At 46.7% G+C, this 20,758-nt stretch overlaps 1 protein-coding gene across 5 annotated transcripts in view; it reads left to right on the top strand.

Annotated features, from left to right (window-relative positions):
* Positions 1-20,758, top strand: part of TRIO (trio Rho guanine nucleotide exchange factor) — a 363,874-nt gene that overhangs the window by 230,460 nt on the left and 112,656 nt on the right. For all 5 annotated transcript variants that reach the window (XM_070357707.1, XM_070357708.1, XM_070357709.1 and 2 more), the window contains exons 20-28: positions 1,729-1,844; positions 5,071-5,193; positions 12,063-12,257; positions 12,358-12,473; positions 13,305-13,371; positions 14,085-14,194; positions 15,572-15,641; positions 16,195-16,284; positions 18,542-18,634. In XM_070357707.1, the coding sequence (XP_070213808.1) occupies positions 1,729-1,844; positions 5,071-5,193; positions 12,063-12,257; positions 12,358-12,473; positions 13,305-13,371; positions 14,085-14,194; positions 15,572-15,641; positions 16,195-16,284; positions 18,542-18,634 (980 nt within the window). The remainder of the gene's footprint in view (positions 1-1,728; positions 1,845-5,070; positions 5,194-12,062; positions 12,258-12,357; positions 12,474-13,304; positions 13,372-14,084; positions 14,195-15,571; positions 15,642-16,194; positions 16,285-18,541; positions 18,635-20,758) is intronic.

Here is a 20,758-nt window from a genome sequence, read left to right as displayed (position 1 = left end):
AATCTTTCTCTAAAGTTTTTTTTTTTTTAATCTGTTTACTTTATTAACTTCTTGAGTAAAAACAGACTCACTCTAAAAGATTTTTAAAGCGTACAGACTTTATAAATACCTAACTCCTTTGCCTGTGGTAACCTCTGTGAGGACCTTTGTGCATCCTTCTGTGTGTGTAGGTGGACGTGCGGATATAAACATGCTTAGCTTCAACTCATCCATCTGGCTTTTTAGTTTTTGTGGTGGTTTTTTTTTTTTTTTAATCACAATGGGACCATATTCCCCTGCAATTTTCTTCTTTCACTTAGTAATAATCTTACTCTATATCAGAATTTAGAGGTCTGGTCTGTTGTTTTTCTTGTCCAGCATTGTACTGATTCCGTAATTGATTTAACATGACCCCTAATTGACGTTCTCCTATGTTGCTGCCAGTTTTTGCAAGAGCATCTCGGTGCGTGTGCATCTGTACAGGTCGTGTTGGGAGCTTATGTCAGCAACGTATCTGAAAGATCAATTCCTGGTTGAAGGGTGTGCACACCTCGCTGTCATTACCTGTCACTCAGTTACCATCTGCTGGGTCTGTACTCCATTTCCCTGCCTCAGTAATACACATACGCAGGTTTCCTCCGTCCCTCCAGCCCAGGAAGATGGCAGAAACTGATCCCTTTGCTTGAGTGAAATGAAATGTATGTCCATACTTTTCATTGGCCACATACCATTTCATAAAATCACGACCTTCATGTTTGTATGCTTTGCTCGTTTTGCCAACAGGTTATTCACATTTTTCCCATTCACTAGTCAGTAAATTTGGAGAAGGCAATGGCACCCCACTCCAGTACTCTTGCCTGGAAAATCCCATGGACGGAGAAGCCTGGTGGGCTGCAGTCCATGGGGTCGCTAAGAGTTGGGCACGACTGAGCGACTTCACTTTCACTTTTCACTTTCATGCATTGGAGAAGGAAATGGCAACCCACTCCAGTGTTCTTGCCTGGAGAATCCCAGGGACAGGGGAGCCTGGTGGGCTGCCGTTTATGAGGTCGAAGAGTCAGACACGACTGAAGAGACTTAGCAGCAGCAGTAGCAGTCAGTAAATTAGATCCATGTCTCATATGTTCCCAGTGGTTTTTCTGGGCTCTTAATTGGTGTAATATTTTTACATATGTACTGTTTTATTTGATCATGACAATTTTAATTCTCATATAATCAGATTGTTGTCTTACGTTTTCCTTTCTGGCTTCGTGCTTCTCAACTTCACGTCCTTTCCTCTCCTGAGAGTTTGGTTTTGGTTTTGTTTTTAACACCCATCATTTTCTTCTATTGTGCCACCATTTTGACTGGCATCTTTTTTTTTTGTAAATTAATTTATTAATTTTAATTGGAGGCCCGCTGAAGTTCCTTCTGCGGGAATGTTCTCACGGTCTCGCACAAAATACCTAATAATGGTGTTTTCCCAGGCATCCTCAGATTTCCCCAACAAGGGGCACAGTCGCTACCCCACTGACCCTGCCGACCTGAGGGGTTAGAGGCTGGCTCAGTGTCCAGTGACCTCAGTCTTAAGAGTGGGCTGGGGCGGTCTGTACAGGCGTGTGAAGACGACCGGACGGGCAGGCAGCGTGGCTCAGTATCTGATGATCTGCCGTGGCACTTGCATTAAAACCTTTCTAAACAGAAATGCGTGTCCTTCCCGGGCGTGCTGACCGCCGCGGGCCCCGCCGGGGGCGCTCTGCTCTCTCTCAGATATCTTGAACGAGCTCTTCCAGCGGGAGAACAGGGTGCTGCACTACTGGACCATGAGGAAGCGGCGGCTGGACCAGTGCCAGCAGTTCGTGGTCTTCGAGCGAAGCGCCAAGCAGGTCAGTGCCCTGGCCCGCTCCCCACGCTCAGGCCGCCGCCGTCAGCTGGGCAGCTGCTGACCGCGCGGTGGGGGGCGTGTCCGCCCTCGTGAGCGGACACCATTGCCGTGCCTTTCACTTAAGTTCGTTGCAGGACAACCCCACGGCCTCACGCACGTGCGTCCCTCGGTGATTTTGGCCTCAACAAGCGTGCCATTCGGCTCTGCCCAGCAGTAACCATCATGATTTCAGTCACTGGAAAATAATACAGGGGTAGCTTTTTACATTGCTGTGTCTACATTTTCAAGATACAAATTGTGCTCTTCAGATAAATGGAGCTAAAGTTAAGAACTGTGGCAGTATTTCTCAGAATTCAGTAGAGTCGAAAAACTCTGCCGTGCCTTTGGCTAAGGCAGAGACATCGAGATGGTGCGTTTGCCATATTGCCCCCACCCCTCGGAAGTCATTTTGGGAATCAAGGCCTTCAGCCCCGATGATCAGTGGTGGAGGTCGTTTTAGGGTAAAGTCTGTCTGATTGTAACTCAAACAGGAAGATTCCCGTCACTTCTCTTTGGCCTTAACAGTTGCATAAGAATCCGTAAACTGTTAGCGCAGAGTCTGGAGGGTCGGGGGCAGGGAGGGGAGGGGGCTTTCTCGGAACCCCGTGAGCCGTCTCAGTCCCCGGGGCGTCCCCAGGGCTCCTGGTCCCCAGGGACCGCGCCAGACCTGCACCATCTGCCCCATCCTCCTGGAAACTTGATGTGGGCCTGACCCAGAGTAGGCATACAGTCACAGAAAGGTTGTTTTTCTCCGCGCAGGTTTCCCTGTTGGGGAACAGACTCTGTTTAATCTGGTAGATGTCAGTCTCGCTGTGGGGCCTGCTGCCCAGAACTGCTTGGCATCCCAGGGCAGGAGCAGGTTTCAGGGTCCCTGGACCTGGCGCTCTCTCCCTCATCTTGACTGACTCTCCAGGATGCAGTGATCGTAATGCCCAGCAGGGGCGGCAAGGAGTAGTATTTTTTAGTGTTTAAAGTCCACTTTCTTAACATTTTTAAAAAGAGAATCCAACCATATTTCAAATTGACAGGGGCCTGATTTGATTTCTAATTAGAGATGGTTTCATCATCTTCTCTCACACATCTTTCTTATCTCTCTGTTGAAAGACAAGGAGTCATTCAGTGACAGAGAACAAAGTTGTTCTCTTGACAAAGTATTTCCCTTGACAAAGAGAAATAATGGAACATGCTGCCGCTGTTTCCTAAAGTCAGCTCATTTGCCGAAAATTTAAGATGATTCAGTTTTTGCTGTGACAGAGGATGACCGTCAGCCCTGCGGCCCAGTTGGGCTGGGCTCTGGTCTGCACAGTAACAGCACACGTGCAGGAAATACCGAGTGTGTGGGACACGCTGGTCTTGGTGGCCCCGGCTGGCTCGAGGGTTCGGGACGAGGCCCTGGGGTTCCAGGTGGGCCTGTGGCCGGCGACCCAGGCTCTGCTCTGCGCCCCTCAGGGTTCGAGCTGCTCCTCCCTCCCTTATCTCCACCCCTGCAAGCTGGCGTTCAGTTCAGGGCTCGTTCTTGTTTCTTTTTCCCCTCTCCTTATCGCGCACTGTCGGTATCTCCCAGCCCTGGCCTCCCGTTTCTGGTGTCCAGATTTAGAGACCCCACCTCCCTCCTGGCCTGTCTCCACTGTGGCCTTAACCAAAGCCGAAGTGGACCTGAGGCTCCCCACGTGCCATGTCTCCCCGTGTTTTCCCTGATTCCTGCCTTCCCCTCATCTTCCCGTCCCCACCCCTTCATCGGGTTCCTCTGCCCTCCCCTCTCCCCGTCTGAGCCGGCTCGGGAACCAGCCCAGCCGTGTCCTGTCTACACCTCTGGGCCAGTTTGCTAACCTGTGTTGCTTGCCAATCCCTTTTCCATACAGCAACCCCATTCACTTCCAGGCCAAAGACCCAGGCCCTGTGACCCCCAAGGTTCCCCGCGTCACCCTCCAGCCTCCCCCTGCCCAGGGCCCTTCCCTCCCAGCCCATCCCTTCTCAGCCCGGGAGTCCCTCCAGGTCACAAGGACAGGGCCCTGGCCTCTCCCATCCCGAGCGCCCCCCTCAGCACCTGCCTGCGTGGTAGACACTCAGGCACCCCTCCCTCTGTGAGCAGAACCGCTAGGGACCTTTGAGGGAACTGACCTCCATGGTTTCTGCCTTGATTCAGTGTCAGCATTGCTTTCAAGGTGGAATAGCCTCACTCCGGCAAAACAAAAGTAAATTCTCAGCGAGGATGGTGCACAGCAAGTCTTCTGGGCTGTGGCTTTTTTTTTTTTTTTTTCAAAAATAAAAGTGTTAATAGAGACAGTGATTTTCTGTTGCTAGACCAGCAAATCACACTGGACCCAGAGATTATGAGGGCCGATACGAAAGCATTTTTGCTTTTATATGTTTTTTCTATGGTGTTCCTTTTTTAGATGCGTATGTTTAAGCAAGTTTGATTTCATTTGCGATGTAGGCCCGTAGAAGGGGAAGAAGGGGAAAAACTGCTTCCATCTAAAAACATGAAGGAGTGAGTAGGAGTTAGACTGTATCCTTCTCTTGCAGCCTGAGCCTGGCCAGCCCCCCTCTCCCCAGGGGGGATCATCTCTCTCTCCTCCATCCAGGAGGTTGAGCCTCGGCTTCCTTTAGCCTGGCCCAGAGCATCTTACACGTAATGAGGAGGCTCCTCTGTGGGAGCCCCCAAAAGCCAAGTGGGTGCTGCCTGAGGGCCCACTGAAGGCGGGAACAGGGAGAAAGGCCTCAAGCTGCACGTTTGAAAGTTGGGCCTTTGCTCCTGCTTTCTTTTCTTTCTTTCTTTTTTTTTTTATTAGTTAGAACTCCCCAGGAAGGTTCTCAAGTCCCTTGACGTGAATGTCAGTGTTCAGCAGTTCCAGGTCTCCGACCTCATGCACGCTGTGTCAGTACTCCTGAGGAATGATGTTCACTGCACGTTTACGGTCCTTTAGGTCCAAGGTCGTAAGAAACACTTGAACTTGTTAGGCCTTGTGGATGCCCAAGTGACACGATCCCATTTTTCCAGAATGTCAACTTTTTCTTCTCCTTTTGGAAGGAAGTTACACGCTTGAGACTCTCGTCTCTCTTTGAGGGAGCATTTCTAGCTGGCGGGCCAGCCCGGGCCTGCGGATGTTTAAATGAGATGCTGGGAAGCCGGGCCTTGCTTCACCGCCGCCAAGGCCTGAACTCTCTCCCACTCCTTCCACGTCTAGGCTCTGGAGTGGATCCACGACAGCGGGGAGTTCTACCTCTCCACCCACACGTCCACGGGCTCAAGCATCCAGCACACCCAGGAGCTGCTGAAGGAGCATGAGGACTTCCAGATCACCGCCAAGGTGAGCCTGCGGCGGCCCCAGGCCTGAGTGGCTGCCAGGTGTTGCCCAGATAACCTCGAACCACATGTGTGTGCACGCTCAGTCATGTCTGACTCTGTGTGATCCATGGACCGTAGCCACCGGGCTCCTATGTCCATGGGAGTCTGCAGGCAAGAATACTGGAGTGGGTTGCCATTTCCTTCTCCAGGGGATCTTCCCGACCCAGGGATTGAACCCACACAGGAGACTTCTTTACCATCTGAGCCACCAGGGAAGCCTATTTTGTATAAATAAGGTCTTAAAAATGTTGTTGAAGACGTGCCTTATAAAATGGAGGAACGGGTTGAGCCAGAGGGGCTGTTAGACCTTAATTCAGGGATGATTCTGAGCCCTTTTCATGCTGTCCCCACCTGTGCCTACATTTATCTGTTTCCTCTTGTTCCTCTGATTTTCTGGAAAGCCCTACAACATCCTTTATTTTTTCTTGCTTCTTGGTCCTTTTCGTTATTCTTCTCTTATTTTCATTCTGTTTTATTTCCCAAGGTATTTTCCAAGTACTTGCTATGTTTACGGAATGCTGGTGTTCCCAGCTTGACTTAGGCGGGTCCTGTGGGTGTTTCCTTTCCTTGTCTTAAGCAGTGAAAACTGTTACAGTAGCATCGCACCCGGATACAGTAGCATCATGCCTGGCTGTCTGGGTTTGATGGTTGGCACAGTTTATGTCAGTAGCTATTCATAGGCTTATACAACTGGAGGCATTTTCACTTCCCTGCAGAATTAAATACAACTCTATGGCATAGACAGCACGTATGACTATGAATTTTTAAGCAAGTATGTAAGAATTCACACATCGGCATGAATATTTTCTCAATTCAAATACATATTTGCAGGGCTAATTCCTTTTTTTAAAAACCACAAAACATTTTTGAGGTTTTTAGGCTTATCTTCTCAACTGGTGGTATTTTTGTTTTTCAGAGTTTTGAATATGCATTCTTTGTACAGTTTTCAGAAGCACCTCTGTTTTGGATGATTTTAAGGTTTTAGAAAAAGTTGGAAATAAGTTCAGATTTAAGAGTAGAAAATCAGTGGTCAAGCTGGGTAGCAATTGTGGTTAAAGAGTAGTCTTCCTGTAAGGTAAGAAGATTGATTTTCTCAGGTGGCCCTTAACTTGGCTTTGAGAACATATCAATGGGGAATTTTTAAATCATTTAGGATGACAACAGCTACTTTGTATCATGTCGACTTATACTTTTTCACACTTTCTGTAGCGATTTCTGACTTCCCGTTAATCTTCCCTGGGCATTGCTCCCCCGGGCCCCGCCCCCACCACAAGCTGTAAATTCATTTTTTCGTTCGGCCTCTGGATTCTGGGTTGTGGGAACCCACGGTCTCTGTTCTGGAGGAGCCCACAGTCCAGTGGGGCTCGGCGGGTAGCCTTGGTGTTCAGTGGGGGTTTACACCCAGAGGGGCCACGGGTGCTCCGAGGGGGCTCCCGCCTGCTCAGTTGAGGGGAGCTGGCCTTTGCTGCCTCTGCAGGTAAGCATCACGTCTTTGCCTTCGCTTCCTCTAGCTCCAGCACGGCTTTGGCTGTGTAATTGTTATTTTTTGTTAGTAATTGGATAATAAATACAGTTATTGTGTGCATTTGATGATTTTTATTTGTTTCTTGAGTATCCTTCGGTTATAAAGATACAAAGAAAATGCCTAAGATACCACTCAAGTAGATTGAAGTTTTGCTTCTTTGCCCCAACTTAAATCCCCGTGAATGCTGTGCTCTGCTGGCCGCATGTGCAGCCAGACAGCCGTTCTGCACAACTTGGGGGACGCACCCTGCACACAGGGGTGCGAATGCCACCATCTAGGACTGAGCATCGTGGTAGCTTTGTGCCACCAGTAGAGGCTGTACAAAGGGGCTTTCCCATTATTCCTAAATTTTCCTTTTCCTCAAACTTGGCTTGTGGTTTTTGGAAGAATGAGCAGTAAGAGGCATATTTTTGGCCCACATTTTGTAAAAAAAAATAAACATCTAAAATCATAGGTGAAATTTGACCTTTTTATTTTCCAAATACACAGAGCTGTTTCATCTATTGGGTATACGGAATTCTTTTTGCTAAGAGGAACTCATGGATTTTGAAAAGAGCAACTCGCACTTTTTATTTTTTTTAGCATTTTTTTCTTTGGTTTCTGGCTACTTTTCTTTTTCATCAGACAACTCTCGCTGTGGTGCTGGGAGAAGTCATTTAGTTTTTCATGTTGAAGTAAGGCCCTTGCTCACCTGTCCCCCTCCGTCTTACTATCTCCTAAGAAGTCATTTTTCTCTTGTTATATAGAGAAACCTTCTTCTTGCTCTGACATGACATCTTCCAATCCAGTAGTTACATAATTAGTAATCTCACGTTTTCAGGGTTAATGGAAATAAAGCCTCGCCTCACCGTCTGATTAAGGCTCACCTTGATTCCTTGGCAACTCAAGGCAGCAGTTTCTCAGAATGCTTTGCACGCACCACCTGCATCCAGGCTCTGGGTGTTTCCTTAGAAGCAGATTTCAATCCTCACCAGGCACCGCACATACTGACCTGGACTCGCTGGGAGCGGGCCCTGACACACAGCATCTCTAACCATCTCCCCAGGTGGTTTTTATGCATGCTGAAGTTTGAGACCCGCTGCCTTAGGTTGACCTTCACAATCTTGTCACCTTCTCCCCACACGGCTCCCTGATTGCCAGTCTCCTGTGCCAGACACCTTCTTTGACCAGACAGTGTCCAAGACCATTGAATCTGCATCATTTCCGGGCTTCTGGTCACCTGAGGACACCACGAATGAGGCTCTTTTGAGTTTGTGGGCTTAAGCGTTCAGTCTGCCTTTATTTTTCTCTAGTCCCTTGATTATGCCTAAAGATGAAGTTGTTCGAATTATAACATTTGTACACTTTAAAAACAAAAATCTGCTTTCATAAAAATCTCTTTACAGAAGCAAGGAGGCTGCTGTGTCCTGCTGGTAAAGCAGAAGCAGGAGTTGTTAGAGGCACCAGGTGCCCAGCAGTGCTTATCATACGCATTCATGCAAAAAATGAAAGGGAGAAAATGACATGTATACATACAAATACTTGTTTGTATGTAATAAAGCTGGGAGGGATTGGGGGCAGGAGGAGAAGGGGACGACAGAGGATGAGATGGCTGGATGGCATCACTGACTCGATGGACGTGAGTCTCAGTGAACTCCGGGAGTTGGTGATGGACAGGGAGGCCTGGCGTGCTGCGCTTCATGGGGTCGCAAAAAGTCGGACACGACTGAGCGACTGATCTGATCTGATCATGCGCACAAAGCTGATAGAGGCAACAGGCCTATGTAGAGAAGACTTTTCACTTTGTGTCCTTCTGTGTCCTTTGAATTTTGAATTCTGTGAATTCAAATACACTTTGAACGTATACAAATTCAAGTACAGTTCAAATACAATACATGAATGCATTTAAAAAGTACAAATTAAAATAAAAATACAATATTATAAAAGGTTCATGGATTTGCAGATTCATTCTACTTAGTTTTGATCACACCATTCATTCTTTCAACAATTATTTATTGAGCCCCTACTGTGTACCATGAGCTACTCCCTGTGCTGAGCTCATGGATTGCATGTTCTGATCGGACAAACCAGCAGTAACTTGATGAATAAGTAAATGTATATACACGCATGTTAAACAATAAGAACAAAAGACAGCCATAGGGACAAGGGTTGCCATCTTTGATAGGCTGTGGTTGATTTCATCAAGAAGCCTTTGACTCTCTGATTAGCATTTTTTGTTTAAATGAAGTTTATACATGGAAGATTTATAGATCTACCAGGCTTTGCCTCTGGGAAATCTTGTGGTCTGCGTTGAGTTTCATAGAATCAGAATCAGCCTATTGGCGTCACATATAGACAACTAGTCTGTTTTGTGATGTATTTTCGACATATGTGAAAATCTTCCTTTGGTTTCTTGGTGGTTTTTGTTTTCTGTTTTAGTGTAGGCAAATTGTCTCTTTTTATCTTTACTTCTATGTCCCCACCACTTAAAACATGAAACCACTTTCTTAACCCCTTAAAGATACACGATTGGCCTTTAGACAACAAGGGTTTGAACCGTGTGGGTCCACTTATACTCAGATTTCTTTCGACAGGTAAGTACTACAGTAGTGCGTGATCCCAGTGAAGCCTAGGGTGTGGGCCACTTTGGGGCAGTGGTGTGAAAAGCGAGCCAGGAGGCAGTGCCCAAGCCCCTGAATTGTTGAAGGATAAGCTGTTTGCAGTGCCCTCCACTGATGTCATTCTGACATCAGGGGAATGTAAGGAATGCTTACCTGGTGGTAAAGCACCTTTCTATGATTTTCAGAAGGTTGGAAAACCTCCTCTAGGCAATTTGATTTTTTAAAAAATCCTGCATCAGTCATGTTAATTCTCTCTGATATTAAAATTTACTAATGTTTCTAATTTAAATCCCTTTTGGAATTTATGCTTCTAGGTCTGAAGCTTTGACTTCTTACCTCCTTGGTATATAATTAGGCTTGTCTTAACCAGAAAGGTATCATGCTGATAACAAGTCAGAAGGTTTGTTTGACAGGTATTTTCCTTTGAGCTCACTCTACATGAGTTCATTTCCACACAAGATGAAGGGCCCAGAAACTTTTAGAATGTTGTCAGTTTTGCTCAATTTCTCCAATAAACAAGTTTTATATAATTCACAATAGTGATTTTTTTTTTTTTCACAGAGACAGTAATGTCCCTTGAGTTCACTTTTCAAGTGGGTGTTTGTTTTTTTTTTTTTCTTGTATATTGCATAATTCTTGCCAGTTAAAAGTAATTACTGCACCAATTAAAGTTACAGGTGTATATACACTTGCGTAAAGGCCCTAATGGTAATTTATTATCTCAATAAATATTTGATAAATGTCCACCATGTACCAGACACAGAGAAGGCGTGTCAGATATTAATGAGCAAAACAAGCAAATGTCCCTGGGTACATTCTAACCAGGAGAGAGAAAGTGATCTTAACAAGTAAATTATACCTCCTTGGAGACTGATGCTACAGGGTGGAGCAGAGCAGATGGGGAGAAGGTGCCTGGGGCAGGGAGGTGAGCTGCAATTTTAAGAGAGTCAGGGAGGCCAGTTAAGAATGGCCTTTATTTGAGCAAAGACATGAAGGAACCACAGAGCTGTCCAGGGAACCAGCTTTCCAGGCCAAAGGGGCCGTGGTGCACAGAACTGAAGGCCAGCAAGCCTGGAGGGGCGCTGGGCAAGTTGGACCCTGTGGGAGAGCCCACGGGAGGCCCAGGGCGCTCATGTAGAGTCTAAGGCTGTTGACAACTGGCTCTGCAAGCTGCCTAGTGAATTCTGCTCAAAACTTTTATTGTACAAACTGAGATAGTTTATCCAGGTTTTGAACCCTGACCTTCTTCCTTTGGGGAATTTTTTAAAGTCAACTTCCTGAATGTTAGGCTTTCACCAGAAAGTCTTTATGACTTAACTGAGAAAAGCAGGTTCCATAGCAGAAGAGTAACTGGAATCATTTAACATGTCAGTGGGAATGTTGAAGGAAGCCGAAGCAGTGATAATGAATGAAGTGGTAACAACAAAGGATATAAATCTAGTGATAATAATAAGTGAAATAGTAAATGCAATGGATGTGACAAAAAAAATCTGTTGAAAAATCAGATTTGAGTTACTGCCATGTCTATATATATGTTTCTGCATATGTATTTAAATATACGTATGTGTGTGCATGCTTGGTCATATCTGCCTCTTTGCAACCCCATGGACTGTAGCCCGCCAGGCTCCTCTGTCCATGGGATTTCCCAGACAAGAATACTGGAGTGGGTTGCCGTTTCCTTCTCCAGGGGCTCTTCCTGATCCAGGGATCGAACCTACATCTCTTGTGTCTCCTGCATTAGTAGGCAGGTTCTTTACCATTAACCCACCAGCGAAGTCCATGTTATATATATATAGAGAGAGAGAAGGAGGGACGGAGGGAGAACGCTTCTTTTATGGTTATCCTTAACTTTAAAAAGCAAGAGTTATTCTTCACTTAAAGATCTTTCCTGTGTGCACACGAAAAGTGAAAAAGTGAAAGTCGCTCAGTCGTGTCCACCTCTTTGTGACCCTATGGACTGTAGCCAACCATGGAATTCTGTCCATGGAGTTCTCCAGGCAAGAACACTGGAGTGGGTTGCCACTTCCTTCTCCAAATGTGTATATAAAATGAAATACATTTATTTCGGAGAGAGAGTTTTCACACAGGGAGCAAGTTTAAAATACCTCTGTGAAGACAGCTTCCCTGGTGGTGACTCCTCCTGCGTTATCTCCTGAGAATTAAAGAAGAAATGAGTGTGTGACATGGCGCTTCTTCAGGGGGTTGGTTAGGTGCCTGTGGGGTGGGGGAGATGCCTTGGCCCCACGGCCTCAGGAAAATCTCCGATGGCTGCTGCCCTGAACAGGCCTTCAGTCTAACTGGGGACGCAGAATAGAGAAGCATGAGGCAGAGGGTATCTGTCCCCTGTACCTGCAGCCTTCACAGGAGGAGGGTCGTGAACCACAGACACCACCCCGAGCCAGTCTCTGCTTGCTCAGTCTGCAGGGTCTGGGCGTCTGCCAGGTGAAGACACCGTCCAGAGCCCAGACTTTTCCTTCGAGGTCGTGAAAATGCCGTTCGTTGGGGAAAGAGGCAAACCAAGGGAGCCAGTCTGGGGACGGGGAGGTGAATTGGTGTGGATGCGGGGGTTCAGTCTGAGTGTCTCTCCCCAGCGGTCGTTTTCCTGTCCAGAGCTCAGAGAGTCGCAGGCCAGTTGCCACTGTGTTTCTGGCTGCCAGCAATTGGACGCATTTGCTTCACAATACTTTTCCTGTTGTTCTTTCGCAGCAAACCAAAGAGAGAGTGAAGCTATTGATACAGCTGGCCGACGGCTTTTGTGAAAAGGGGCATGCCCATGCGGCAGAAATAAAAAAATGTGTCACTGCCGTGGATAAGAGGTACAGAGACTTCTCTCTGCGGATGGAGAAATACAGGACCTCTTTGGAGAAAGCCCTAGGGATTTCTTCAGATTCCAACAAATCGGTAAATTGCTTTGTGCCAGCGGGATAAATTACCGTCTGCGTCTTTGTGTCCTGCTTGTTGATTTAATTAACAGAGGTGCACTGCCTCCCTTATTCCACAGAGCAAAAGTCTTCAGCTGGATATTGTTCCGGCCAGTATCCCCGGCTCAGAGGTGAAACTCCGAGACGCCGCCCATGAACTTAATGAGGAAAAGCGGAAATCTGCCCGCAGGAAAGAGTAAGCTAGCCTCGAAGAGCCCACCAGGATTCAGTGAGGAAGTGAAGGAAATGTCACTTGGACAAGCACGCTTGTTTCTGTGTGTGCTCTGAAACCAAACGGCGTGAATCCTTCTCGTTGCTCTGAATGTGCTTCGTGTTCACAGCAGCAGTGCCCACTGGGTGCACTGCGCCCACATCAGCTGATTTGGAAACAGTGTCTTGTTTTTATCCTGTGCCCCTGTCTCATGGGGTTGACAACTTGCTCTTCTATCATTTGTCATCAGTGGGTCATGAGTGATAATACTGGGGAGGAGAAATTAATAATACAAGTGCTGAAGTTTCAAAGTTGCCAATTAGTAAACTCTACTGAGTATTAATAGAGACCAAAGATGGCTCTAAACCAGTGGTTGTCAGTCGGGGCTAGCTTTGTTCCCCCCAGAGGGACATTGGGCAGTATGTGGAGGCATTTGGGTTGTCGACTAGTGGGGCGGGGGAAGCGCTACTGGCATCTTGGGGGCAGAGACCAGGAGTGCCGTTCAGCGTCCTGTAGTGCCCAGGCCAGCCCTCAGCAAAGCATCGTCCAGCCCCAAACATCAACGCTGCCAAGTTGAGAAACCCTGATCACTGGGTACCGTAGCAAAATTTTTTCCGAAATGTTTTTTTTTCTTTGACCTGGTGACTGGGCACTGTTAGTCTTCGACTCATTCTTGTTTTAATCTTCCAGAACACATCACTGGCTAAAGCTTTTAAAATCACCTTATTATTTCATAAACCCTAAAAGTGAATAGTTAAAATGAGCCTGTGTCCTGACTGTGAATTAAACTGGTCACTTCTCTTCCTCTGCTTTAAGGTTCATAATGGCTGAGCTAATTCAAACTGAAAAGGCTTACGTAAGAGACCTCCGGGAGTGTATGGATGTAAGTAAGTTTTTTTGCTTGTTTGTTTAGATGGGGTATATACAGTCTTGCTGTTTATTCTTGTATGTGCTCAGTCACTTCAGTCATGTCCAGCTCTTTGCAACCCAATGGACTGTAGCCCGCCAGGCTCCTCGGTCCACGGGAGATGGCCAGGGCTGTTTATTCTTACCTACTGAATTCTTAAACTGGTCGCCCGTTTCGTTGTTGTTTTTGAGATTGAAAGTGTGCACAGGCGGCCCTCTCTGCGTGTTTCTGCACTTCTGTGAAGTTCCAGGCATGTTTTCGCTCATTACAGAGATGATAACAGTGCTAATCCTCTCGTTTCATTTATCACATGACGGCCTGGCTGACATTCTCTCGGTAGAATTTTACAGCAGCTTCAGAGAGACACGCCTACCGATTACAACTAGCCGCTGATGCTCCGTAGTTTAACGAATGTTCCTCATACCTTGAGGAGCAGCTTAATCCCCATATTTGAAGCTGGGAGTATATTTAGAGTCTAAAAGAATAGACTGTATGCTCAAATATTAATAACAACTGAGATTTGTCTTAGTAATAGTTTCTCATGTTGTTTTGTAAGAGGCTTCATTCTTAAGATACATTTTTAGCTAGACATTAACTCTGGGTGTGTATTGACGGAGAGCAGAAGTAGCCGTTTCTTGGAGATGTGCTCAGGGCTTTTGTCCAACCCTCTCTGTTTCCCTCCCGGCCAGACCTACCTGTGGGAAATGACCAGCGGCGTGGAGGAGATCCCCCCGGGCATTGTAAACAAAGAGCTCATCATCTTCGGGAACATGCAGGAGATCTACGAGTTTCACAATAAGTGAGTGGCTTCATCTGTAGGGACCCTGTTAGCAACTCTAGAAGTCTAGGTACTATGCTGAAGTACCATGACAAATGCAAGTTTCCAGTCGAATACACATAGATTCCAGGGATCCTGTTGGAATTTGAAGGAAGCCTGCCAGTCTTGCTTCAAGGACAGACATTCTTGAGACTGTTTTTAACAGAGACTCGACTTTCTATTTGAATTCACTCTTTATAGAAACGAGATTTGGAAAGCCGAAGCCATTTTGTAGGCACACTGGCTGCTCTCGAGCCGTATCGTCAGCTGCCCCGTCAGTTACTTCTTAGGGTTCAAAGAAAGGACTGGCCTCCACGGGCTGCTGGCTGATGTTTTTGGTCTTTCCTAATAAGAAGGAGGAAGGAACTGAGGACAGAACAGATGCGTAGTGTGACCAAAGTAAAGTGCACTTGCCACTGGCCAGAGGAGGAGCATGATTTTATTTTTCAAGTCGAAAAAGGAGAGAAAAAAAAAAGGCAGCAGCAGCATCTTTAGGTGGAGTCTGTGCACCCCAAATCACCCGAGAAAGATGGTGCTGGGCCAGAGCCGGCAGGGTGTTCCTCGCTTCTCTGCCCCCCACCCCACCACCAGCAAAGACACGAAGACCTGACTGGTTCTCTGAACTGAGTATCCCCGAAACTATATCCTTTGCTACTAAACGTATCAGGCTTCCCAGGTGGCAGGAGTGGTAAAGAACCCTCCTGCCATAAGAGACAGCAGATTCGATCCCTGGATCAGGAAGATCCCCTGGAGAAGGACATGGCAACCCACTCCAGTATTCTTGCCCGGAGAATCCCATGGACAGAGGAGCCTGGGCTGCTACAGTCTTGGGGGTTGCAAAGAGTCAGACACAACAGAAGTGACTTAGCACGCATCTTCTGAACAGCTGGGGTAACGATTCTACTGGAAAGTATCTGAAAGTGAAAGGGAACGTCCCTCAGTTGTGTCTGACTCTATGGACTATAGAGTGCATGCAATTCTCCGGGCTAGAATACTGGGAGTGGATAGCTTTTCCCTTCTCCAGGGGATCTTCCCAACCCAGGGATTGAACCCAGGCCTCCCATATCATGAGCAGATTCTTTACCAGTTGAGCTACAAGGGAAGCCCAGAAAGTATCTGAAGGCTGAACTAATTAATTGTATGAAAGTCAAAGTAACTTACCCCAGTTCATAGCTCTTGCTGCACATTTTGTTAAACTAAAACCTAAATGATACAGTTTTCACTGCTTTTGATTAAAATGATGCAATTCAGACTTTGCCTAAATTCATGGTATGCTTGGTCTCGTTCCTGGCATGTCATCTCACTCGTAAAATGCTTTAGGACACCTTAATAATATTATACCGTTTTTACTCTCTGCAGCATATTCCTAAAAGAGCTGGAAAAATATGAGCAGTTGCCGGAGGACGTGGGACACTGCTTTGTAACCTGGGTAATGAAACCTCAGCAGCTTGTTGTATCACTACTGTTTGGTGGCTTTGGCGGACGTTAGAAGGAACGCTGTCCACTTCTCAAATGGCATCCTTTTCTCCTGGTGTCTGCAGACAGAAAAGCAGACTTTACCCCCAAAGAGTTATGTTCTCCAGCTAGTTATTACTGTGGAACTGACTTTCATTGGCAGTAGTGCTGGCTTGGTATAGAACGTTGAGTGAATATGCCAGGCCTCTGCATGGCCTTGGGGATTCCTATGTAACTATGAGTCCTGGTGACAGGCCCTGCTAAGTGTGATGCTCAGGTCTGCACCCTCTGTTGTAAGAAGAGAGGCTGGGGCTCCGTCCTGACTCGCTGGGCCAGGGGAGGTTTCTGGACGTGTGTCCTATCACAGGACATGTTTCTTATTTTAATGTCTTTCTTTAGAAATTTTCTTAAATTGGAGGCTTGAATTTCATTTACATATCCAGCTTCTTTTTACATAAAAAGTTTGTCATAATTTGACTTATTGCCATTTGAAAGGGATACTACTCTAATTTTCTTTTTGTTTATAGGCAGACAAGTTTCAGATGTATGTCACATATTGCAAAAATAAGCCTGATTCTACTCAGCTGATATTAGAGCATGCAGGATCCTACTTTGATGTAAGTAATAGATTACTAAAAAAAAAGCTGTGGTATTTTCTAAGTTGCTTTTGGTGTACATTAAATGTAGGTTGACTCATAACTTTCACCTAATTAGTTTGATATCATTTTTATCTATCAAAAGTGGAGTATTCTTATACTTATGGTTTTAAAATATTTTTCTATAGTATTGCAAGCTCTGTGTACTGTAAAAATTTCAGACTGTAACATGCACATGTGTATATATGTCTTTACTTACCATTTATATATACTCACTAGTTTTTTATTTGTAATATTGTACATATGAGTACATATGAAGCTAATCATCTTTTCTCCTCTATAAAACAGAAATAATTTTAGATATTTTTAATCACTTATTTTTCCCATTTCAATTTCATGATGTACTTAATTTCCAAAAGCAGCCTACCAGTAAAATTTTACAAATGGCACTGTAACAACTCAGACCATTGGGAGGTTCATTAATTATATTGTCGTGGGTGTAAACATAGTTTATTTTTTTGGAAAGATTTTACAGAGAGGTTGTTTAGAACAAAAAAGATGGAGTCGTATGATACATAAAGTGATTGGGGGGGTTTCCAGAACATAGTCAGATGTGCCAAACACCTTTTGTTTTGATTAAAGATAAGGTACTTTCGAACGTTAGATGTAATTTGGTGTGTGAGTCCACAAGGTTATTAGACTTGTTCCCATGCTCGTGTTTGTACATGGCCACCTGTGATCATCTGCTGTTCTCTGAAAGTCTGGGAAATTAGAGTAAACTTTAGCCTCTGTCTTTGACGTAGAGCCCTGGCTGTAGATGGCCCTCTCTCAGTTGTCATTCTCATGACCAGTAGTTACACGGCCCTTGGTGGGTGAATAGGAAACCCACTCTCAGCCCAGGGTGGCCCTTTCCTTCCAGTATTTCACACAACCCTGGGTCTTCGCCATTATGTGGAGCCCACCACCATGGCCCTGTGCAGTTAGAATTATTTAAGGCTTAAGAAGCAATGAGAGCTTGTGGCACACATAATGTTCAGAATCAAAGTCGTTTAAAAACCCTGTGGCCTAAATAGGAAGCCAAGAGCTAAGAGATTGGAAATACAGTAGTTTGTTGTGAAAAGGAGAGCAGACAGGAGAGAGTTCCTTATGGTGAGGGCAAAGGAAGCCTCCAGTAGAGAGGGCTGGGATGTGGTCTGTGACGAGGGTGCACATGTGGCTGGAGCTTCAGGAGCTATAGCCAGAGAGTCTGACTGTAGGGCGGGCACAGTGACAGCCATGGGGGACGGGGCACAGTGAGGGCCAGGGGGGTGGACACATCGACGGCCCCAGGGGGCGGGCACAGTGATGGCCACATGGGGGCGGGGCACAGTGATGGCCACACGGGGGCGGGGCACAGTGAGGGCCTAGGGGAGCGGGCTCGTAGATGGCCCAGGGGGGCGGGCACAGCGATGGCCACACGGGCGGGGACAGTGATGGCCACACGGGGGCGGGCACAGTGAGGGCCCAGGGGGGCGGGCACAGTGAGGGCCCCGGGGGTTGGGGCATAGTAATGGCCACACGGGGGCGGGGCACAGTGACGGCCTGGGGGGGCGGGCACAGTGATGGCGCACGGGGGCGGGCACAGTGACAGCCACGGGGGCAGGGCACAGCGATGGCGCACGGGGGTGGGCACAGTGAGGGCCCAGGGGGGCGGGCACAGAGATGGCCCAGGGGGGCAGGCACAGCAATGGCCACACAGGGGCGGGCACAGTGATAGCCCGGGGGGTGGGGCACAGTGACAGCCACGGGGGCAGGGCACAGCGACGGCGCACGGGGGCGGGCACAGTGCCGGCCATGTCGGGCAGGCACAGTGATGGCCCACGGGGGCGGGCACAGTGATGGCCCAGGTCTTGGGGCACAGTAATGGCCACACGGGGGCGGGGCACAGTGATGGCCATGGCGGGCAGGCACAGTGATGGCCATGGCGGGCAGGCACAGTGACAGCCACGGGGGCGGGCACAGTGATGGCCCAGAGAGCAGGCCGGGGAGTGGTCGGCCTCCCTGCTTGACCTCTGCACATGAAGGCCTGTAGTGCAGGGGAGACCCTGTGTCTTCAGGGCTCAAAGTGATGATTGAGACTTGCTATTTTTATGTTGAGTTTATTAAAAGAAGCAATAGAGATTTCTGTATATTTATAGAAAAAGTAGTTTGTGTGATTTCATCATGCGGGTAAATAATGTAGATTTTTAGTTCTCCTGTCTGACCTCCCAGTGGTGTGTGTATTCTTTTTTGAATACAGGAAATACAGCAGCGGCACGGATTAGCCAATTCCATCTCCTCCTACCTTATTAAACCAGTTCAGCGAATAACGAAATATCAGCTCCTTTTAAAAGTATGTATGAAGCATCTTCAACCTACAAAATGTTACACATGGTGTGTTGCCACTTTGACATTGTTTTATTTATCTAAAGTACTCTAAGTTTTTGAAACAACATCTAGCAAATTAATTTTATTTTTTAATTCATTGCCATTTTTTGCCCTGACTGATTTCTCAGTGTATCAGGTAAATAAGAGTATATTTCCTAACTGTGCACCTGAACTTTGCTGACTGATCCTAGTCCCTAACATAAGATTGAGAAAGGAAAGAGAATGATTTAGTGCCAATTCTGGATAATTTAGTGCCATTGCTATGATTTCTGTCAAACTGACCTTGCTGTTTTTTGGTTGTGAATAATCATAATTAAAATTGCACTTGTAAAAGTCAAATAATAATTAGTTTTGACAATACAATGGTAAACAAACAAAGCTTAGAATTTGTGGTAAGAGTTATTATAGGATTTATTGTATATAATTGACATTTTCTTGGCTACAAGAAAACTAATTTACAACTTTCACCTCATGATGTTCTACCCCACTGTTTCCTTAGCTGGTGAACATTACTGAGCATCAGAACGTACCCAACACCCATTTATCCCAGTAAGACTGTTTCATGAACCCGATTATGTCCCCAGTTCAGCCCTAACACAATAGGGGATCTTGTAATTTTTCTGGATATAAAAGAGATACAGAAGATGAAGTTTGAATGTCCAAAACCCTTATTGACTTTTTGTTGTTAATTTAAAAAAAGCAAATCTACAGGCAGTCAAAGGGGCTACATTCTTTTGTGACAGGACCCCATTATGGCATTCTCCTATCAGAAAGCTCTCCTGCGCTTTCAGAATGTCAGATTCCCATTAGGGGATTTTATGACCACCACAGCAGAAATATGTGGTTGCTATAAATGTGCAAGAGAAGTCAGGAAGCTAAGTTGTTTATATTCACATTTGCCCTCTGATTTCTAATTCTGCAAAGGCAGTTTACCTCTTAGTGTCCTCAAGATTGATGGCTTTTGTTTTTCACATGTGGTTCTAGTAAAGATCTCAGCCTCAGTGACCTCACATCTAGTCATTCACTATTAAGCTGCTGCTTTAATTTATAAACCTGACTTGATTCTGCCCAGGGGTTCTTCCATTGAGCAATCATGAGCTATGCTGAGCTCCCCAATGAGGGGGTTTTCAGCCTCAGCACGTGGCAGTTTTAAAGCCCTTAATGCCAAGCGGCTCAGAATAAGCGGTGCCCATCATCTGGCCATGAGAACAGGGGTCTGTTGGGCAGCTGCTTTGCCCTAAACCAGAGGTCCCCAACCTCCAGGATCTAATGGCTGATGATCTGAGGTGGAGCTGATGTAATGATCATAGGAATAAAGTGCACAATAATTGCAGTGTGCTTGAATCATCCCGAAACCATTCTTCTCACCCCGCCTGCCCCCTGCCCCCCAACTCTCGCCCATGGGAAAAGTGTCTTCCACAAAACCTGGTGCCAAAAAGGATGGGGACCACTGCCCTGGACCCTCCAGGGTGTGGTTAAAGCCAGCGGCAGTGCCACACCCTCCTGCTGAACACAGGACACAGAAGGCTGTTGCTGCTGACTGCTAACAGTCATTAACACACGGGGAGAAAATACCTTGGCCCCTCTGGATGCTGACTGCTAACAGTCATTAATACATGGGGAGAAAACACCTTGGCCCCTCTAGAATGTGACTCAGTGGTCCTTGCTGTCACTCCTCTAAGACAAGTATTCTCCTACATAGATGTGAAATGTTGTTTCCCTGGGGAGGCATCCTGCAGTCATTAGCGCTTTCTGAACATCCCAGCACAGAGAAGAAGTGTTTCCCTATAGAAACCTGGACAGCCATGCAGTTCCTGCTGGAGACGGGGCAGCTCCAAAGTAGGGGGACATTGTGTATGTGTTAGTGGCTCAGTTGTGTCCAACTCTTTGCAGTCCCCTAGGCTGAGCCCGCCGGAGACCTCTGTCCATGGAATTCTCCAGGCAAGAGTAAGGGTGGAATAGAGTGCTGTTCCCTTCGCCAGGGGATCTTCCCCACCCAGGGATTGAACCTGGGTCTCCTGCATTGCAGGCAGATAGAGCTCAGGATCGTGCTGGATCCTGTGGCCAGCAGAGCAGGACTCACTGGACT

This window comes from Bos mutus, chromosome 20, assembly GCF_027580195.1.
Source record: "Bos mutus isolate GX-2022 chromosome 20, NWIPB_WYAK_1.1, whole genome shotgun sequence".
In the NCBI taxonomy this organism is placed as follows: Eukaryota; Metazoa; Chordata; class Mammalia; order Artiodactyla; family Bovidae; genus Bos; species Bos mutus.
This window is presented reverse-complemented; position numbering and strand designations above follow the sequence as displayed.